Consider the following 19,490-nt stretch of genomic DNA (forward strand, 5'->3'; position numbering starts at 1 on the left):
AATGATTAGAGCTTTAAGCCTACTAAACAAATTTTATGCAAATATCTATTGGTTTGGTTTGGTTTTCTCTTTTCTTTGCATCAAAATTTGTACACAGGTTGTGTTTGAAGAGAAGCAGTGCAGTATAATGTTTATATGTGCAGTATAAAGTTTAATGACACTGATGGCTCCAGCTGCCGTTTGAAGCTGTAGCCTGAATAGTTATCGTCCTCTGCAAAATGCCAGGCGCGGGAGTCCAAACCCAAAGGCCTTCAGCTGTATGTTCAAGCAGGGGCTGAACGAGCCTTTAGGTTGAGGACAGCTTTGTTCAGTAGTCAAGCTGAGGACTTTTAGGTAAAAGACAACAACGTAATCTAGAAGTTGAATGGCAGATGGTTTCCCTTTTAGAAAGAGAGTCTCTACCTGAGAATGCCTGAAAAAATCCTCCACAAAACCAGCCAGCGTGGCGGGGGATGGGTTACGAGCATGTGCTGGTAGGAGCCAGCACGGCTGCTGTGTCAGTGGTAAGGGACAGGGTGCTCTGCCTCGTTAGACTGGAGCTTTTGCGGCTGCGGCCGTTAGGGCTGGCTTAGCTTTTCCATTCTAAAACCCTGCTGGTTTAAATTGCTCTTCATTCTCCAAAGCTTATACCTGCTGGGTTAAAGTTACTGCCAAGCCAGGTGAAACCAAATGGAATTTGCTGAAGGAATTTCTGGAAGGCAAGATACATTCTGCTACATAGTGGTAACTGCTAGATTTGATGTGGCTGCACGGTTGAGGATTTGATGAATATAGTCACTACAAAAGCCTTTAAAGCAGCATGTCCTGCTGTCCTGCGCTGTGCTGAAGGAAATGTGGCTGTGTGGCTGCACTAACTGTGCTGAAATTAGCTACAAATTGGGACTGGTCCTGCACTATGTTGCCCCATCCAATTCCTTGTGCATCTTCAAAAAGATGTAGTCTACCGGTAACCACCTGATGAGCAGTAGGTGCCTGTCACTCAGCTAACTTCACTTACAAGTGACTTCTGAAGCATTCACCTTTTGTGCGTTGCTCTTTGCCTGTGTTCCTTTCTAGCTGCTTACGTGTGCAACAGCCTCTTCGCCATGGGCAAGAGTCACCTCAGCCCAGTTTCTTGGATCCCAGGAGTACCAAACACTGGTCTTAGGGGACCCGTTGGCTTCTTTGCCACTGAGTGGAGTACAGTGGTGTTGCTTTTTGGTGTGCTCTGCACACAGCTATGCATTGCTCGCTGTTTCTGGGCTTCCCCCTGCAAGCTGTCGCTCTGCCCTGTGCTCTGCCCCTTCGCCCAGCGTGCCTTGCAGGGCTTCCTCCGCAAGTCTGCGTACTCAGCCGGGTCTCCTTTTGTGAGGTTTTAGCAGAGCAGGGTTTGGTAGGAGATACGTTAGTATCTGTTCCAGAATTACAGAGTTTTGCCAGGAGCTGTGTAGATTACACTTAGGAGAAGTCTGGGCTGTCAGAAACCTCCCCTGTAGTTCAGCTGCGGGTGGTCATCCTCCTTGTCCTGTGTGGTTATGGTCATGAAGAATGTGTTCCCAGCATTTAGAGCTCTCTCTGTCATTTCATGTTTGTTTGAATAGATTTCTGAGCAGAGAAACCCAACATTTATTAATCTCAGTGAGTGGTAATCCCCTCTTTATTGGGATGCCTTGTCAGATGTTGGCATTGCTAGAGCCATCCTAAGGTGGTGGCCACTCCAGACCATGCATTGACCAGTGGTGATGCCAGAGGATCAGCTGAAGAATGGCTGGCTGTCTTCAGAATAAGTGTGCTTGGGACTCGGCTTCTTTGAGATGTTTGTCTGCTGGGGCAGCATGCTGTTCCTGGCTGAGGGTCCTAGGAGCATCCTGGGAGCTGGAATTATCCTAACAGGTTCTGACACAGATAACAAGGCACGGCATCTCTTTGCAAGAGGTAGAAAGGAAGAAAGTGTATTTATTCTGCAAATAGAAGTCTGGATTTCTTTTGCAGTTCACGCAGGCCATCACCTTTTACAAGCATCTCCCTCTGCCCACCTGAAGAATACATCACCACCTGGGGAGGTGGGAGGACATCAGCTGTTTCTGTGGAACCAAAACTAAAATGTGCCATGCAATGCTCCCTTGTAGCTGCATGGTGGCAGGGGGAGTGCTCAGGGCTCCGAACTGCTTGAGAAGGAAGGAGCAAGGTGGAGGGTTTGACCTGTCTTTTATTTTCTTCATTCCTCTGGGGCAGATGTGTGTGTTTACCTGCTGGTTTTCTCGGCGGTGCTTTTATTTCTAGTAGTTTAAAATACCTTTGGCTTTCCTGACAGGAATTGCACTGGCAGATCCCATGCTGACCTGTGCTTTGAAGTGGGTGCTGCTTGTTCCTGGGAGCAGCTCCAGTGTCCAGAGCACCCCGTGAGCTGTTTGGTTGGGCAAACCCCTTTTTGTGTGCCCGCCTATTGTTTGTCTGCCCTGATCTGCCAAGCTGTGGATCAAACTGCCTCAGGGAAATTAAGAAACGCTGGCCTTGGTGTCTCCATCTCCCTTTTTTGAAGATATTAAACTTTTTGAATGGGACCATTCTCTTTTCACCCCCAGCTTCCGACCCGCCCATCGAAATGTAATCATGGCTGAAAAATTAGTGAGTGTGTGATAGCATCAGGCAGAGGCACATCCCCTGGCATTTCCATGAGAAAGGGAGCCAGATGTTCGGCCTCCTCAGATCTTTCAAAGCACTGCTGCTTAAGGAGGGATTTTTGGGGGCTGCCTTACTGTCACTGAGGAAACAAAGTTGCAGGTCAAGGGCAGCTTTGTAGCATCAGTGGGTCATAAAATTGGAAAAACAACTGGGAAGCCAGCAAGCCAAGGTCCCTGCTCCTTGCAATAGGTATTTGCATGTGTCTGGTGAGCGCTCTGAAGGAAATGAGAGTGTTGACGTTTGTGGTGCTTCCAGCTAGCCAGCCAGCTGCTCTGCAGGTGTAGATGGTCACTCCTTGTCCCAGCTCAGCCCTGCTGGCTCGGAGAACAGGAACCACAGTAGTCACAGCTTTCCTAGATGCTGGAAGCTGCAGTTCCCTAAAGGAGCTTATGCACATGCATATTACTTGCTTCCCAAAAGTCGCTCTGGGATCTGCATTTCATCAACTGCAGCAAGCCACGGAAATGGGAAGGCGGAGAGCAGCGTGAGCTGCAGCGCTCACATTTCATCCTGTGCTGTCTGATGGCAGAGTGGGTGCTGGGCACCCAAGTGTGAGAGCAGTGGGGCTTGCTCTGCTTTTGTTAGGATGCTTTAACCCAAAAAAAAGACGCTTCACAATGGTAACTAAGGAGAAATTCATTGAGCAGCTTGTAATGAAAGGAAAACAGATCTGCTGGCAGTGGGCTTGGGGTTGTGAGATGGGGTTAATATTTTGCATTTGATTAGCGGATGGGATATTTCTCAGTAGGGTTGAAACCTGGAAGTGCTGGGCTCTGGAGAGAAGATGAAGGAAGAAGGGTGCCTCTTCAAAAGCTGTTTCCCCTGTGTCCTTCTACTGATCACCTTCTGTTCTGGGAATTCTGACGAATTTACATCACCCCTTTGGCAAGGTCTCAGGTGGTCAGTGACCCTTGGACGGTGCCGTGACTGAACATCCCTAGAGTACCAGCCACCAGCCTGGGCACAGCAGCTGTGGGCAAATGTTTTGGTCGACCCTGATGTCTTTTAAAGAGTCACTTCTTGTCACTGTTTTTTTTCTCTTCCCCCACCTTCTCCTGCAGCTTGTGGAGAGACCTTGCAGGACTCAACTGGGAATTTCTCAGCCCCCGGTTTTCCAAATGGCTACCCCTCCTATTCCCACTGTGTCTGGAGGATCTCGGTGACCCCAGGGGAGAAGGTAGGTGCCACACCAGCACAAGGTGTACTCTGCGCTTCCCTCGCCTGCAGTCCTGCCTGTGACAGCACCGTTAGCAGCTGCCAAGAGATCTCTGCATGCCTGGACTGTGGGGATGGAGCCTGAAAAGGCTCCTGAGCATTGTCGGTGTCCTCCCAGAGACTGGGTCAGGAATGCACAGATGTTCCTAAGGAGAGAAGAGGTGATGCTGGAGCAGAGCCCGGTCCCTGGTCTGGGCTGCGTGTTGGTCTCTGATCCTTCCTCTGGATGCAGGGCTGAGCCTGCCAGCTACTAGCTCCAGCCAGGCTCACCTGTCAAAGCCAGGTGCCACTCAGATGAGTTGGATAAAATGTGCCAGAAAACTGGGGTCCCGAAGGGAGCCGAGGAGCTGTGAGTGACGTGGGTGTCCTCCCCTGTCATGCAGAGATAATGTCGCTGTCAGGGAGCTCCTGCTCCCTGCCTTGAAGCGCCAAGACCTGCCACACATCCATCACCCACCCTGTCCACTTTCTTCCCAGCTCCTTTTGTTTTATTGATCTTCCCGTGGAAATGAAACCTTTCCTTAATCCACTAACACCAGCACTCCATTTCATGCTGTACCAGGCTGCCAGAATGCGCAGAGTGGCTTTGCTGAGACCACCCTCTGGATGCACTTAAGACTCTGATTTGAACAAAGAGGGGCAGAGCTCACTTGTTCTGCAGCAGCCATCCTGCTGTGGGACCCCATTGTGTCCCCTGCGAGCCTGGTCCCGTGCAGCACGGAGCTCCTGCCATTGCTGCAGGCAGAGCTTCGCCAGGGGCTGAGCTGCCAAGAGCCATCTGGGTTTTGAAACTAAGGCGCTGGGAGTTTTGCAGTGTAAATCTTACTGTACATTCTCCCTTTGTCTCTCAGCCTCTTCAGAAGAATTGTATCAGATAGCACCTGGCATCCAAATGCTGAACCACTGATGTTAAAAAAAAAATAAATATCAAGTTCAGGTTAAATGCTTCAACTTCTCTGTTTAAGCAAATGTAGAAGCTGGTACCAAGTAACATCATACCAGTGAGGCATGAGCTTAGAGCCAGCACTGGGCTTATGCTATTCATCCGCACAGGAACACGTGAATCTCCTCTCGCCGTCCAAAGTCAGGAAACTGCAAATGTGTGAACAAAGCAAGCGACATCATTGCAGGCTGCACTGTGCACATCCAGCCAGGGCTTTGGGGGAGAATATCTGTTTTAATCTAGTGATGTTTCTGTGGCAGACTATGGATGCAAATTCATATGTGGGTCAGATCTTGCAAGGACAAAAATGCCACAAGTGACATCCGTAGGCACAGAGCAAGGCCCGTAATCCATGTTACAGAGGAAGGAGACCAAAGGGCTAGAATTTTTATGCTAAACTCTGCTCAATAAAGCCACTGGACACAGCTGCATCACAGTGGTGGTATGAGTGTGATTGTCAGAATGTGGAAACCTGTCAGTAAAATCAGCTGTTTATTACAAGCATCGGTTATATAGGAGTATAGATCCCAAACATCTGTATTTTGGGGCAGTGTGTTTCTCTATGATGTTCACATTGATCAAAACCAAAGATTCAATTTTTAATTAAAAAAAAAGAAAACACAACAAATTGGGCTTTTTTTAAGTAGCATTTCACAGTGACTGAGGAGCAGTGACTGTGAATTACAGTACGGATGGTGAAGTGCTGTCTGCTGTCCTGTACTTTCATGGTTTCCTAAAAATACCTTGAGAAGCCTTTCTTTTTTGGAGGAAAGCTGGTTAAAATATCCAGCCAACTGTCCAGCTGGCTTTTCCTGCATACTGGCTTAGGCAGCACCATAGCAGAGGGGGAGCACGTGATCTGCAGGGTCTTCTCTTTTAAAGCAGCTCCCTTCCTAAAGAGAAGTATGCGCTCTCTCCTTTCAGATTTTGTTAAACTTCACATCAATGGACCTATTTAAGAGTCGCCTTTGCTGGTATGACTATGTGGAGGTGCGTGATGGTTACTGGAGGAAAGCTCCATTACTGGGTGAGTCGCTGGTTTGTTGTAATTGTGTTTTGTGCGGTGTTCTTGGTGCTTGGGGGGTGGGTGGGGAGAGCAGAAACAAACCTGGAAGGAGCCTGCGCCTGCCCAGCGCACTGGCCACCCGTTAATGTCTCCATCCGGAGATGCCTGCGTGCTGCAGTCACACCCAAGGACCCATGCTCCAAGCCCTTTGGTAGCAAAGGCTATTCCTACCTTTTCCAGCTTGGTAAGTGAGACAGAGGGGGAATTGAACCAGGGCCATAGCCGGGACTGAAACTGTGGTCTCTGGAGTTTTATTATTGCTTTTTCCTAAGACCAGGATGAAGTCAGAACAAAGCAGCCCCACAGCTCCTGGCCCAAGCTCCTGCCGTTATTTCACATATTTGCATTTACAGAGACAAGCAGTCTGTATTTGAGGCTTTGTACTTCCAGCGGGGAGCTTGCTAGCCCATGCCTAGGGCATCAGACTGTGCAAGGCCTCTGCCCTGCTCCTGCTCCCAGCGCTCTCAGGAAACCGCAGCCTCTGTCCTCCCTGTTTGTTTGCCTCCTGCTGTCCTAACTACAAGTCTTCTGTCACCCTGGGAGGGCAGCCAGGAGTTCCACCAGCTTTGCGGCTGGCTTTGACCCCAACTCCATCCTGTGCCCTCGGTGCTGCAGTGGCTGAGATGCTGCGCTGCAGACAGCCCCTTTGGCTGGGAAGGCAAGCAGCCATCGGGTTGTGTGGCCGTGCCGGAGGGGCTGTGCTCGCGCTGCGTGCAGCACTGGGCTCGCAGCCTGGGGCCAGTGGGCTTGCAGAGGCCTGGGTGCTCTCCTTGACCCTGCGGGGCATCCCAGCCCTGGTGCCAGGCAAGGTTCTGAGGCTGAAGTCATGTTGCTCTCACAGAGCCGGCAGTCGGTTTTACTGCTCCCTGCCTCTTCTGGCCTTGGCAGTGTTGATTGCTGTTTTCCGCTGCACATGCAGCAGGTAACATTACTCCAGCAGCTGCAATTTAGCTCCTCACTATTTTTTTTTTTCTGCTGAGTAATTTAAAGGTATTTCAGAAGCCAAGCACCTCCCTATGCCCCTAGTGCAGGTGGACGTGCGAGTGTTCCCATCTGGAGGGAGACGCTGCATGAGTGGCCACAGCTCCCGCAAGGGGCTGAGCCATGAAATCAGCTCGGAAGAGGCAGACAGACGCGATTCAGCCGGGGGCGGGGAGGGGGATTAGTGAGAATTGTGAAAGCATGGGCTTCTTGCGGAGAGAAAAAAAATACATGTGCACTGCATATTTTCCCAGGGAAGTGTGTGAAAACCCCAGCCTTTAAATGGTGTATAACTTTTTATGAATGGGCCCTTTATCAGACTCTGAGGAGTTTTGCTCGTTCTCGTTCCTCATCTGTGTTTCCTCTCCTTGACACCCTTGTTAAACTCCGAAGCTAAATCCGGGAGGTGGTGGCTCGGTGACCCTGGAGGAAGGAGCTTTGCAGTGCTGATGCTGTTTGTTAGCATCCCCTGTGGGAGGGGAGGGGAGATGCTGTCCTTACGCTGCTGGGCAGCTTGGGGGCACAGGGGTTGGAGCCGAGGAGCCGATTCTGAGGCTAGGGTCCGAGATAACGTCTGGTGCATGACACTGCAAGAGAGAAGAGTTGGCAGTGAAACTGCTGCTGAAGAAAAACAGAGTTTGCATCTCACCTTTTAATTTGCACTGACTGGCCTGTCCCAGAGGCACAGCTCTTGCATCCTTGATGGCCATCGCCTTCCTTGCCACGTGCCGAAGGTAGGGCAGGCAGAGCTGAAAGTGGCAGCAGCTGACTAAGCAGGGGACCCCCAGGCTTTTAATGCGCAGGAGTGATGCCAACCACTCTGCCCCCTGTACAGTGGCTCTGCCTGCCAGCCAGCAAGCCCTGAACTCCCCGTTACACTGTGCAGGGAACGCCAGCACAGCCTGCTGTGGGAGCAAAGGTGCTCTCTTGCAGTGAGGCATTAACCAGGTTTTTGCCCAGCAGAGGGTGTTCAAAGAAGCCTTTGCCTGGTGTCACAAGGCCAGGACCCCTGTCACGCCACTCTGACTAAGCCCAGCCCGGGAAGCTGCTCTCTGCCCCTGTCAGATTCCCACCGGGGACTCAGTGGGACGGGGGCCAAGGCCATGCTGAACTCGGGGTACAGCCCTGCTGGTGTCAGCTGAAGTGAAACACCCCATTCCCCCTGGGTGCTCCCTGTTTGCCCTGGGTGCTCCCCGTGCATCCTTGGTGCTCGCTCTGTTTCCCTGAGGAGCGTCTGGCTGGAAGAAGTGGAGGAGCACCAGGTTAGGGTTGCTGAGGTTGTCTGGGCTGCAGATGCCCGCTGCAGCTGTTCTGTTTCAGGATTCATCCTTGCTGGTAGGATCCGAGTATTTCCTAGTGCTGGTGCACACCAGGGAGCTCAGAGCTGGATGCTCCATGAGCAAAAAGGCTCTCGGTCTCTTCCTCTTGAAAGAGATGGGAGAACTGCAGAGGCTTAGCTGGGGTGAGGTGGGCAGAGGATAAGGGGTGTTTTCGCCTCGGCATGGCCTTGGTTTGATTTGGGCAATTTGCTCTTGGCTGTAAAATGCTGAAGGAGTTTCTGAGGTGTAGCAGGTGGAAAGGACGTTCCCTGATGTCTCACCTCTGGAAGGACAGGGGTTGTTCCCCACCTTTGCAGCTCATTTGCCCAGTTATGTGATCAAAACAAGAGCCCGTTTGAGTTTACTGTATCTGTGACTCCTGGATTCTGCTCCCAGCTGAAGAAAACCTTCATTAATTTAATAATTGAAGAAAATATGAATCAGTGGGAGGAGGGAAGCAGAAACTTGCTCAAAAGCAGAAGTGGTGGGAGTGGAAGGGTGTTTTACACAAGTACAGCTCCTTCAACCGCGGACTATTTGCTTCCCAGAACCTGGCTGTCTGCTCCGCTGTGCCAGTCAGCCAGGAGATCTTGATTGTCTCTTTCCTGCCTTCCAGGTAGATTTTGTGGTGACAAGATCCCTGAGCCAGTAATCTCCACGGACAGCAGGCTGTGGATCGAGTTCCGGAGCAGCAGTAACATCCTGGGCAAAGGCTTCTTCGTGGTCTATGAAGGTACGGCCCTCGGCCGGGGCTGTCGCCTTGCGTGGAGCACTTGGGATGGGGTGCAGGGCTTTGCAGGATCACGTCCCGTGGTTAGATACAGCCCCTCCTCTGGTTTTTATGGGAACTGGCAGATTTTGCTGGCTGTTTCAGGCATGAATCTTCCGACTAGCTCATGGCATTCCTGGGGCACAACAGGATGGCAGCACAGAGCCATGGCTTGCGTTCCCAGGCCAGGCTCAGTTTGCCCTGAGCAGCCCCTGCCAGCAGCAGTGCTGGGTGTAGCAGGAGTTCCCTCCAGGAATTTAATAGGCAAAGTTCTGTTTTGAATCATAAATTCTATATCACTTAATGCAGTTTTTTGTTTTTCGTTTTTCTCAAATGCAAAGATTGTTCTTTGGTTTCTCCCTTGTATGTTGCAGAAGATAAGGATTTAGCATGTCAGACCTTCTGCAGGTGAGGTACTTTGGAAGCTTGCATGGCACTGGGGTGCTGAGGCCACTTCAGGGGAGGAGCAAAACTGCCAAAGTCACTAACAAATCAGTAACATCCCTTCTCTGCATGTATGCTTATTTTTTTTACAATAATGATTCTAAAATGTATTAAAAACCTTCATTGTTCATTGGGCAACAGACATTTTCTTAGAAGTACCAGTGCTGGCAGAGTGCTGAGGCTGGCTGTGTGGGTACTGACGCTGCATCATCTTTGTGCAGCCACAGCAGCAAGTGTGGCACTGGCGGCCCAGCGCCCCAGTGTCCCATGTGCTCAGGAATAATGATCCAACAGAAGGAAGAGAAGAAGACATGGGACTGTTGGGGAAGTGCAAATAAAGCGTATGAGGATTCCACAGCAGTGGGGCTAACAAATCTATTCCACAGGAGAAATACCTGGTTTCTGCAGGAACTGGTGCCCCAGAGACAGAGGTGGCTTGCCTGATATATATATATATATATTGATTTTTTTTTTAATGCTTCTCCCAAGAAGCAGCTGTTGCCTGGACCCTGTCGTGTGTAACACCCTTTTTATGGTAGTTTGTTGGAATTAGAAGTGATCAAACTAGTCTGTCTCTATTAGACTGTTTTATTTTACCTTATTTCTTTGGTGGACTAATCAGATCAATTCTTAGAGTGGGTTATTCCCCAGCGATGCCTGCTCCAACTTTAAAAGGAAAAGAAAAAAAAATTTTAAAAAAGGAAGGTGAGGAATGTTTCTGGGGAAACAACTTCTCTGTTCTTCATCATATGTATTAATATGGTATCATACTTCATTTTGCTAAACAGTATTGAAAGAAAAGAATCTTTACATTGGCTACATGCCAAAGTTACTTTTGCAAAACTTTCTTTTCCCTCAATAATTTGCCATATTTCCTGTTATTTAATAAATGACCCCTAAAGGGTCAGTAAATATGAGCAATACTTGCTTCACTTGAGTTTTGAGGTGAGCGAATAGAAGCAGAATGTACATCTAGTGGTCAGACTTTGCATCCCTCCAGCTGTTCATATTTTCCTGCCTTTCCAAGACTCTGGCCTTCTGTGTAACCCCTTCCTGCAGGACCCCCCACTGGAAAGGTCTGAGGGCTGTGACTGAGCCCTACGGCAAGCACAGGGTACAGCTGGTGGGAGCCGGCTTGTACCGCAGACACAATGGTGGCCCACTGCATAGTTCTGTTCCTAGCTCAGCCTCCTCTTGTCAGGGCAGCAGCTGGTGAGATTATCTGCATCTCTTGCCATAATTTATTTGCTGAAATGGGAGAGTTTCAAAAAATGTCCCTTGATTCCTCCTCCCCTCCGGTGTGAGCGCCGGTAATGGTTTGTGTCTCTCCTGCATTGTCAGGTACTTGCTCAGCTGTTTTGTGACTTCTGTGTCTAGGCAATAATGGTATTTTTTATTTCCAGGAGGGATTGCCCTTACATGTTTCATTTGCTATCAGTTTTTGGCCAAAAGCTCTCTGTGTTGCTGTTAGTTCCTCTTTTTCTTCTGAATTCTTGTCCCTCACGTACTGAAAGCCCCACGTGGGTTTTAGCACTGCCGCTCTGTCCTCTGCTTTAGTGAGAGTGCATGTGAGCACTGGTGCACCTGAGCTTTGCTGGGGGCTCTGGGGGTGAGGACTCATTTTTGGACTTGGATTCCTCCGAGTCTTGGCCCTAAAGTGTTCAGCAGATGGGAGGAAAGAGGCAGAAGCATGTCACCACGTGGTGGGAGATACTAAATGGCAGTTAATGTAGTGAAAGTGTCCGCATAGCTCAGTTGTGTTGTCCCTTCTCTGTAGTGATGGGAAGATGCTGATGGTTTTGCCCTTCAGGGCTGCTGGCAGCCCCAGGTTTGCTGTTGCTGTGCCTTCTCGGGCTCCATCAGCAGATGTTCATTCCAGTTTGCAGTGAGGCTTTCCCAGTACACTTGACGCCCGGCTGAATTTCAGTGTGAACTGCTGCAGTGGAGAGAGAAAATACTGTTTGCTGGCTGACAGTTTTATGGCTGTTAAAAAAAATGGCCAGTTCTGTGCTCATGCAGCCCTCATTCTGTTAGGTGGGGGGAGAGATTGCTAGTGGGCCCCTCGGGGGTTCTCCCCAGCACGCTTGTAGCTCCGAATAGATGAACTCAAACTCCAGTCTAAACTGCGCTCTGCAGCTGGGTTTTGGGTGCAACTGTCTGATGGTGCCTTAGCACCGATTCTCTAGCTCTGGGTCACAGGCAGACATAGGCAGCTAACAAGCGAAGCCAAGGCAGTGTCCCCAGTGCAAGCAGTTCCCAGGACGCTGCAGGGAGACCCAGGTCTGCTTTGCTGATGCTGTGTGCTGTGGGGAGACCACAGGGGTGGAGGTGGCTGGGGACTGGCAGGTGTCACTGCAGTGCTTTCTCTTTTGTACTGTCAGTGCATTTTATTTCCTTGACTTAAAACACAGCTGAAACATTCATACGCCTTCTGTAGACGTGTGTGTTGTGCATCGTGAGGTAGCACGGCTTTTAGCCTGTGGTCTTACTTTCATTTGTCACACAGTCTTGCAGATGATTTTGCTGAACTGCTGTTGTCTTTGAGGTCTCTGCTAGTTTTGTATTAAACTTAGATTTTCATTAGATTTTCTGTTCTTGGTCTTTAAACTTACTCTTTAGCACAAAATGTAAAAGTTTTTATGCACAGCTGATGCCTCCTGGTGAGCAGCTCGGCTCATGCTTGTTAATATTGCCATCGTGTGGCTGGATTAGATTTGCAACCTTTTTTTATCTGATTTTTTTCCCCAAAAACTTTTCTTGGTCCTTAGTGCCTGTAGCAGGTTTTAAGCAGTTACGAAGGTGACCAGGAGTGTGAGAACCATAAATCCCTAAAACCTCAGTGTCCCAGTGAGTTCACCTTTGAAGGAGGTTGGCACAGCAAGGCAGGAGACGCGGTCAGTGGGACAGGCTGTTAGCTTTGTAAAAACCCCCGTGACTTGTGTGCTGCCTTTGTGTAACATGCGGTGTTGATAGAGATCCGAACAAGGAAGAAGGTTGTGCTTGGAGCATGCTTTACCTAAGTGAAAAATCTGCAGCCTTGTGGTTTTGCTGTTTACTTTTTATGAAGCTATTTGCGGTGGAGACATTCACAAAGATGCTGGCCAGATCCAATCTCCCAATTACCCAGATGACTACAGACCTTCCAAAGAGTGCGTCTGGAAGATCACCGTTTCTGAGGGCTTTCACATAGGAATCACATTCCAAGCCTTTGAGGTGAGAAATGTCATTGTATATTATATTATGGATATAATTTAGCCTCTGTAGATCCTTTACAATTAAAGTGATGTAAATAATAATTTGGAAATAAATGTTCTTTTGAATAGTTCAGAACATCATTTCTCCTCACCAGAAGTTTGCTTAGAGATTTTAAAGCCAAGTTTTAAATATGGTGAGTTTTCAAAAACTGTCACTCTAGACAGAAAGAATTAGAAGGGGCACAAAATTGCTGATGACGTGAAGTAGGGACTGATGAGTCCTTAAATTTTCACTCAGGTCGAATGAAATCGAATGGTCACAATCCAGGCAAAAACCTCTTGTAGGTGTCTCCAGGGCTTGGCAGATTTCAGGGTGCTTGTGGTTCTCCAAAGAAACATCATGTTCCTGGGTGGCAGGCAGGCTCAGAGGAGGTTTTCTCCTACCAGCTATAGAACATCTTGCACTAGTGGGTGCCCGGTGATATGCTTCTGACTACTGACCTGCAAGTCAAATGGGAGGGGATGAGACCTGGGTTGGTGCATAAATCCCATCTGTCCTGTGGGATCCTGTGGCTTGTGCACACTGAGTGAGCCTGTCCTGGAAGGGCTGACACCACTGCCGGCTAGCCGTGACCCCACAGCTGCTCCTCGAACCTTTCTGCCTGTAGTTGTTCTGTTCTGTTCCTTACTGCTTCCCATGGAAAAGCAGCTTGTAGATAGCCAGGGGCGGGTTTCACCGGAGCATAGCCACGAAACAGCAGTAGAACTGAGATGTGCCGAGGCTGGAATGTGATTTCAGTTGCAGGAGGGCTCGGTGGCAGCCGTGGGGCAAGTACCTAGTTGTGAGCTTTGGGGTTTGGATTTGGGGTGCTGCTTCGGAAGCTGATCTCTGGCAAAAAAGCCTAGTGGGGTAGCCAGCCTGCCTGAGAGCACCCATACCGCCAGGCTCCAGGCGCATCCTTCTCCCCTTGCAGATTGAATGGCACGATGCCTGTTCTTATGACTACCTGGAGATCCGAGATGGCCTCACCGAATACAGCCCGCTGATTGGTCACTTCTGTGGCTATGAGAAGCCAGAAGATATCAAATCCAGTTCAAATAAAGTATGGATGAAGTTTGCATCTGATGCAACCATCAATAAAGCAGGCTTTGCAGCAAATTTCTTTAAAGGTATGTGATCTAGTACCTCGCAAGGTCAAAGCTGGGGCCCATTCATCCCTTAACCTATTGTCAAAGGGATCAGTTACCGTTGTATCTCCTTGTAGATAAGAGCTGTTAGACTTGTCTGTACGACTTCCAACATCATGCTTATATACAAATTGCTTTGAGCATGTTCAGGGATTTGATGCCGAGGTGTGAACGCCACCTCCCTAAGGCAGGAGGCACCGCTGGGTCAGTACCAGCATAGGCGCTCGCACCGGGCAGAACGTGACCTTCGTCTGTCTATGCCAGGGGACACGGACCATTTCAAAGAAGGTGCTAGTACTGCACAAAGAGTGTTACATTCCAAAAGAAACCTCTCAGAGAGGGGTTAAATTTGAATGTAAGCAGAATCCCGGGGAAAATTTCTGAGTGCTTTTGGAGACAAATGTGTTCCTAAACTGAGGTCCTCTTCAGGGAGGTGTGAATAAGACATAAGGTTTTTCTTAAGAGCTGGACCCAAGACATGGTCCTTTACCAGCATCCTGGTGACTTGGTAGAGGCAAGAACCAAATATCTACCCGCCTGGGAAAATGCCATCGGAGCTGCTGCGAGGCAGTCATGCTTCTCTTAGGTTGCGACAGCATACAGAAATAATAGCTGCTGTGCCAATGTTTGGATTGCGTTAAGTCCTTTGTTTATTTCTGCTTCAACTTTTGTCCTGCATTAAGGGAGTCATGGTCCATTTAGATCTCTCAAATTTATAGAACAATGTCCTCAGTTAAACAAACTTGATTTCATGAGCTCGTTAAGAAATACAACAAACAGACACGGCAGGGCTCAGTCCCCTTTGCTCAGGCTAGTCTGTCACATGAATTCACTTATTCACCATTCGAGTCATAAAATTTCCTAACTTATAACCTGTAATTCTTAATCCATGCACTTAGGTGCAAAAACAAGAATTAGACAAATAGGGTTTAATTCACAGAGTATGCTGTCCTGTGAATTTGAGAGATGCTAACGGACCATGGCAAAGGGTGATTGCACGATGACTGGCAAATGCTGTGATGTTTAATTCCAGTCCCTGAACAACTCTCACAGTGCCCTTGCTCTGGTCCTTCATCCAGAGGTGATGCGCGGGGAATGTGAGGGGGTTCGGGGGGTCAGGCAAGTGTGATTTGTGGTTTTCTCTTGACAGAGATGGATGAATGTTCTCTGCCAGACAATGGTGGGTGTGAGCAGCATTGTGAGAACACACTGGGCAGCTACAAGTGCACCTGCGAGCCTGGCTATGAGCTGACGGCTGATAAAAAGAGCTGTGAAGGTAAGTAACCTACAGGTGGAGGCAGCTGTCTATAGGGTGGGTACCGCAGCTGACACTGAACCTGAACTATCCTGGAGATTATTTTCCTTGCCCCTTCATCCTCTTTGTTTCTATTTGTCTTGCCCCACCTGAGAAATTTCTTTTGTCCACAACTGCCATTGAAAAACAAGTTTTGGTTGAAAAACTGAAAATACTCTGATCCTCTAGTGCTAAACATCCTTAAAACGAGTTGTTCTTCATGGCCTGAGATTGCCGTTTGGAGCAGATGTCCCACAGTGCAACACGAGGGAGGGTGGGCATTACAGCTTGAGCTTTGAGTGGCCCAAAAAGCTGAATAATTTTTTAGAAAAGAAATTTCTTTTGTAGAATAAAATATCAGTGTTTTGCCTGCATGCAAAACAGACGTTATCTATACTGAGGACTTAATTCCCTTCTTCTGTTATGGGGCGGGGGGAGTCCCCATGTCTCCAACAGAAACTATTTCTGTCAGCTTTCTATTTGTACAGTTAATCTCTTGCAACAAGCGTTTGCTCCCACTAGCAATGCAGTGTGGCGAGAATCCACCCCTTGTTCTTGTCTTGTAGCTCTGCCTTTCAGCTGAGGCGCTGGGGAGTCTCAGGGTTGCCTGGTTTGCCCTGGCCTCCACTTTTGCCAAACTGTTTGGGGAAGGCTGCTGTCGACTTGGTGATGGCAGAGCTAGGTGTGTGCAAAAGACTTTTGGAAGCTTTAGTTTATTTTTTTAAATAATTTCTTTGCAATTTTGAGCCAGCCAGTTGGTATAACTTGGCAAGCGTTCTTTGAACTTCACTCTTAACCTCCTATTTTAAACTTCATTTGTGGGCAATGCAGGAAGGACAGCCTTTGAAATCGTAGTGATGCGTGTCAGAGTAAATTGCTTTTGTTTGTCCAGACACTCTCGCTCGCTACACTTTTTGTATTGAAGTTTTGTATTGAAGCTGCTCCCTCGGGTTAGTTCCCTTAATGCAAAGTGATACTGGGAACAAGACAGAGGAAGCTTTATCCCTGTGGGTTTTGAAGATCTGGCTGTGTCTCATGACTCCCAATAAAAAGCAAGCAAGAAAAAATTGCTTCATTGCAAACAGAATTTTGCAGCAAAAGAATAAACTGAGGTTGATTCCTTTGAGGTAAAGAATGCCGTCCCACAAAAGGATGAAGCTAAGATGTCCTCAGTTTTTAGAGGAAATGGGATGATAAAGCTACGTCTGTGTCCTTGGCTTCAGTTTTCTGTAGAGAAGATGCAGTCCATGTACAATAATTTGCTGAAGAATTGACAGGGTGTCTTCCCTAGGATTCCATTATCTTCTAATTATTCCATCACTGATAAACTTGAAGTGGTTAGGTTTGTAGGGCTGAGTGTGGGTGCCTTTACCAAGCTGGCCTTTGCCACCACCCGGGGCATGCCAAGTCGGCTGACCGGCGGTAAGCCCAGGGCTGGGCAATGACAAGGACAGCAGCCCCAGGTGGTGCAGGTGGCTCTCAGCACCACAGCCTGGCCACAGGTGTTGCACTGGTGGTCCACAGCAGGTAAGCTCTGCTGTCTTTGCAGCTCCCAGCACTGGAAGCCTGTCCTGGAGGGCAGGATTTGGTTTGTGCTATCCCCCAGCATCTGACGCGTTTCCTAGCTAATGGTGTGGCCTGGTCTGTGTGTCTGAACAAACCAAGTAAAACTTGTGTTCATTTATTGCCTCTCCAGCTGCCTGTGGGGGCTTCATCACCAAGCTCAATGGGACCATTACTAGCCCTGGATGGCCCAAGGAATATCCTACTAACAAAAACTGCGTCTGGCAGGTGGTAGCTCCAGCCCAGTACCGGATCTCTCTGCAGTTTGAAGTGTTTGAACTGGAAGGCAATGATGTACGTAACTGGTCCCTGCATCTCAGAGGTGTGACTCTTGGCTAACTGGGAACTGGATAAATCCTTGGGGCATAAGGAAGAGGAGATGCTGTCTTACTGGTGGAGCTTCTGGTTGTTTCCCCACCCTTGATAATAATAAGCCAGTAACAGTGATGGTTCTCCCTGAAGTCTGGATCTGCTGACTCTGTGGAGTGGAAGGATTAAAGTTGGTCTAAATGGGCTTCTTTTCTCTGCTGGTTTTATATAATTGTAGGTGTTTTCCATCCCTAATAGGTGTCACACACACACAAACACACACACACACCCCTTTCCCCAGAGCTGCTTTTGCAGGAGAATAATTGGAAATGAACAATGAAGTAGAGTTCTTCACAGATAAGCAAAGCTGCTGGCCCAAGAGTCTGCCCTCCACCATGCCGCGGGCAGGGGCCCTTGGAACAAGGCACCAGGTTCTCCCTTTCTCCACCATAAATGGGAGCAGCGGCTCTCCCGTAGTTCAGCAGGCTGCTGGAGCCCGTTCAACACTGTCGGGTTCCTGATAAAGTGGGTGTAATGACTTTAGAGTGGAACCTTTGCTATTCTGACAAACACAGCCCTGCTTTAAGACCAGGGCAGCAAGGGAAGGGGGTGAGAACACTGGCAGGGGATGATCTGGGGCAGTGAGGAGTGCATTTGAGTATAAAGCTCTTTCTGCTCCCTCTCAATCAAGCCTCTGTCCCCTTCTTCTGCAATGCTCCATCCCAGGTCCACGGGGCTGAACGATCTCCTCCTCTCGTGGCAGGTCTGTAAGTATGACTACGTTGAGGTGCGTAGCGGGTTGGCTTCTGACTCCAAGCTGCACGGCAAATTCTGCGGCTCAGAAAAGCCTGAAGTGATCACGTCGTATGGCAACAACATGAGGCTGGAGTTCAAATCGGACAACACAGTCTCCAAGAAAGGCTTTAAAGTTCAGTACTTCTCTGGTATGTGGCTGCATTCATTCACTTGCTTAGCTGTCTCCTCTGACTGGACCTCTTGATTTTGGTGAATTTTTTTTCAACCTTCTGTCAAATCAGGCAGAGCCTGATGGTGGTTAGTTACATTTAAAAAGCATGGTTGCTTTGTCCTATGTCACGTTTTGTCTTGATTTCTCAGTGCAGCATATGGTCCAGTTTCATAGCATGGTGTCAGCAAGATGCATGGATTTCATTAATGCCTCCAGTCCTTCCACAGCGGGAAAAGCAATGGGGGAACCTGAGCCTAGAAGTTATTTCTGTCCCTGGCATCATTAAGGAGATTTTTTTCTCTGAAACTAGAAGATTTAGAAAATTTCCAGAAGTCTTCTATATAGCAACCCTTCCCATCAAAGCACCGTGTGCTAGTGGAAGTTTCTGATCATCTATTCTGAGTCCTTTGTAGCTCTTGGTGTCAGTGATGTGCCTTGTTGGCAGCAGTTCTGCAGGTTAACCATACATTGTACAGAAGGGAAAATGCAATTTCATGCTGTGTTTTCAGCAGAGACCAAGGAGTATTAATGTTTTTGAGGAGAGTGATCAGGCAAATTGGCCTTGATTTAAGACAGAGACAGTTGCAGAGCAGAATCAGGGCTAGAGGTTTGGCTTATCAAATCTATCAGGAGGGAGTGTGAGCAAAGCTATGTTTCATGGAGAAATACATTTGGGAGTGAGGAGACAGATGAGATTAATGAAGTCCAGGAAAGGCATTGGCCCAAGAAAAATTGGAAATAAACTGCTCATAAATTAAACTGGACTGGAAACCATGAGCAGACCCTATGCCCAGAGCAGTGAGATTCAGGAATGTATATAGTCCTGAACGCACAGGAGTGAACATCCCCTGGGGAGCATTTCAGCTTCTGGGAGCAGCTCGTACCTTAGATCCTCTTCTCCATCTGGCTGCTTGTGCTCTCGGACAGAGCTAGTGGAGGGTGGAGGCTTCTCAGAGCATGTAGGAACTTGCAAATGTGAAGACTGGCCAGTAGATTTTTGCCTAGGCTAGTGAATTTGTGATGCTTTTCCTGGATGCTATTCTAAAAGAATGAGAGGTTGCTATGGGTTTCTTTTAGATAGGAGTCTTAAACCATTCAAAACCTAATAAAACATATTTGTGATGCATCTTATGGAATGAAAGACAATTGCAGAGAGTTGTGTCCAGGCTGAAAAGCGGACTGGACTAATCCGGCAGGAGAAGTTGGAGGTTTGCATCAGTATCTGCCAGTCTGGGTAGGGGGCTCCCAGCTGGTGGCTGTGGTAGCCTGTTTCTCACTGTCAGCTCACTGTTTGTTGGTCTGATCCTGCCCAGACAAGGACGAGTGCTCCAAAGACAATGGTGGTTGCCAGCACGAGTGCATCAACACCTTTGGGAGCTATGTGTGCCAGTGCAGAAATGGCTTCATGCTGCATGAGAATGGCCACGATTGTAAGGAAGGTAAGGTCCCCAGCTCCTGCCCTTGGGAAGAACGGGGTGGTTCAAACACGCTTTGAGCCAGGGTGCTTCCTGCATGGTGTCGGAAGGATGCTGGAGCAGTGTACTGGGCTGGGGCACTGAAAAAGCCCCAGCTAG

At 48.6% G+C, this 19,490-nt stretch overlaps 1 protein-coding gene across 8 annotated transcripts in view; it reads left to right on the plus strand.

The window, feature by feature from the left end:
* TLL2 (tolloid like 2) overlaps positions 1 to 19,490 on the plus strand; it is a 92,883-nt gene that overhangs the window by 66,264 nt on the left and 7,129 nt on the right. For all 8 annotated transcript variants that reach the window (XM_055813022.1, XM_055813044.1, XM_055813028.1 and 5 more), the window contains 9 exons: positions 3,726 to 3,841; positions 5,747 to 5,849; positions 8,805 to 8,921; positions 12,469 to 12,614; positions 13,570 to 13,765; positions 14,934 to 15,059; positions 16,774 to 16,934; positions 17,713 to 17,893; positions 19,230 to 19,355. In XM_055813022.1, coding sequence (XP_055668997.1) covers positions 3,726 to 3,841; positions 5,747 to 5,849; positions 8,805 to 8,921; positions 12,469 to 12,614; positions 13,570 to 13,765; positions 14,934 to 15,059; positions 16,774 to 16,934; positions 17,713 to 17,893; positions 19,230 to 19,355 — 1,272 coding nt within the window. The remainder of the gene's footprint in view (positions 1 to 3,725; positions 3,842 to 5,746; positions 5,850 to 8,804; positions 8,922 to 12,468; positions 12,615 to 13,569; positions 13,766 to 14,933; positions 15,060 to 16,773; positions 16,935 to 17,712; positions 17,894 to 19,229; positions 19,356 to 19,490) is intronic.

Source organism: Falco peregrinus, chromosome 1 (genome assembly GCF_023634155.1).
Source record: "Falco peregrinus isolate bFalPer1 chromosome 1, bFalPer1.pri, whole genome shotgun sequence".
In the NCBI taxonomy this organism is placed as follows: domain Eukaryota; kingdom Metazoa; phylum Chordata; class Aves; order Falconiformes; family Falconidae; genus Falco; species Falco peregrinus.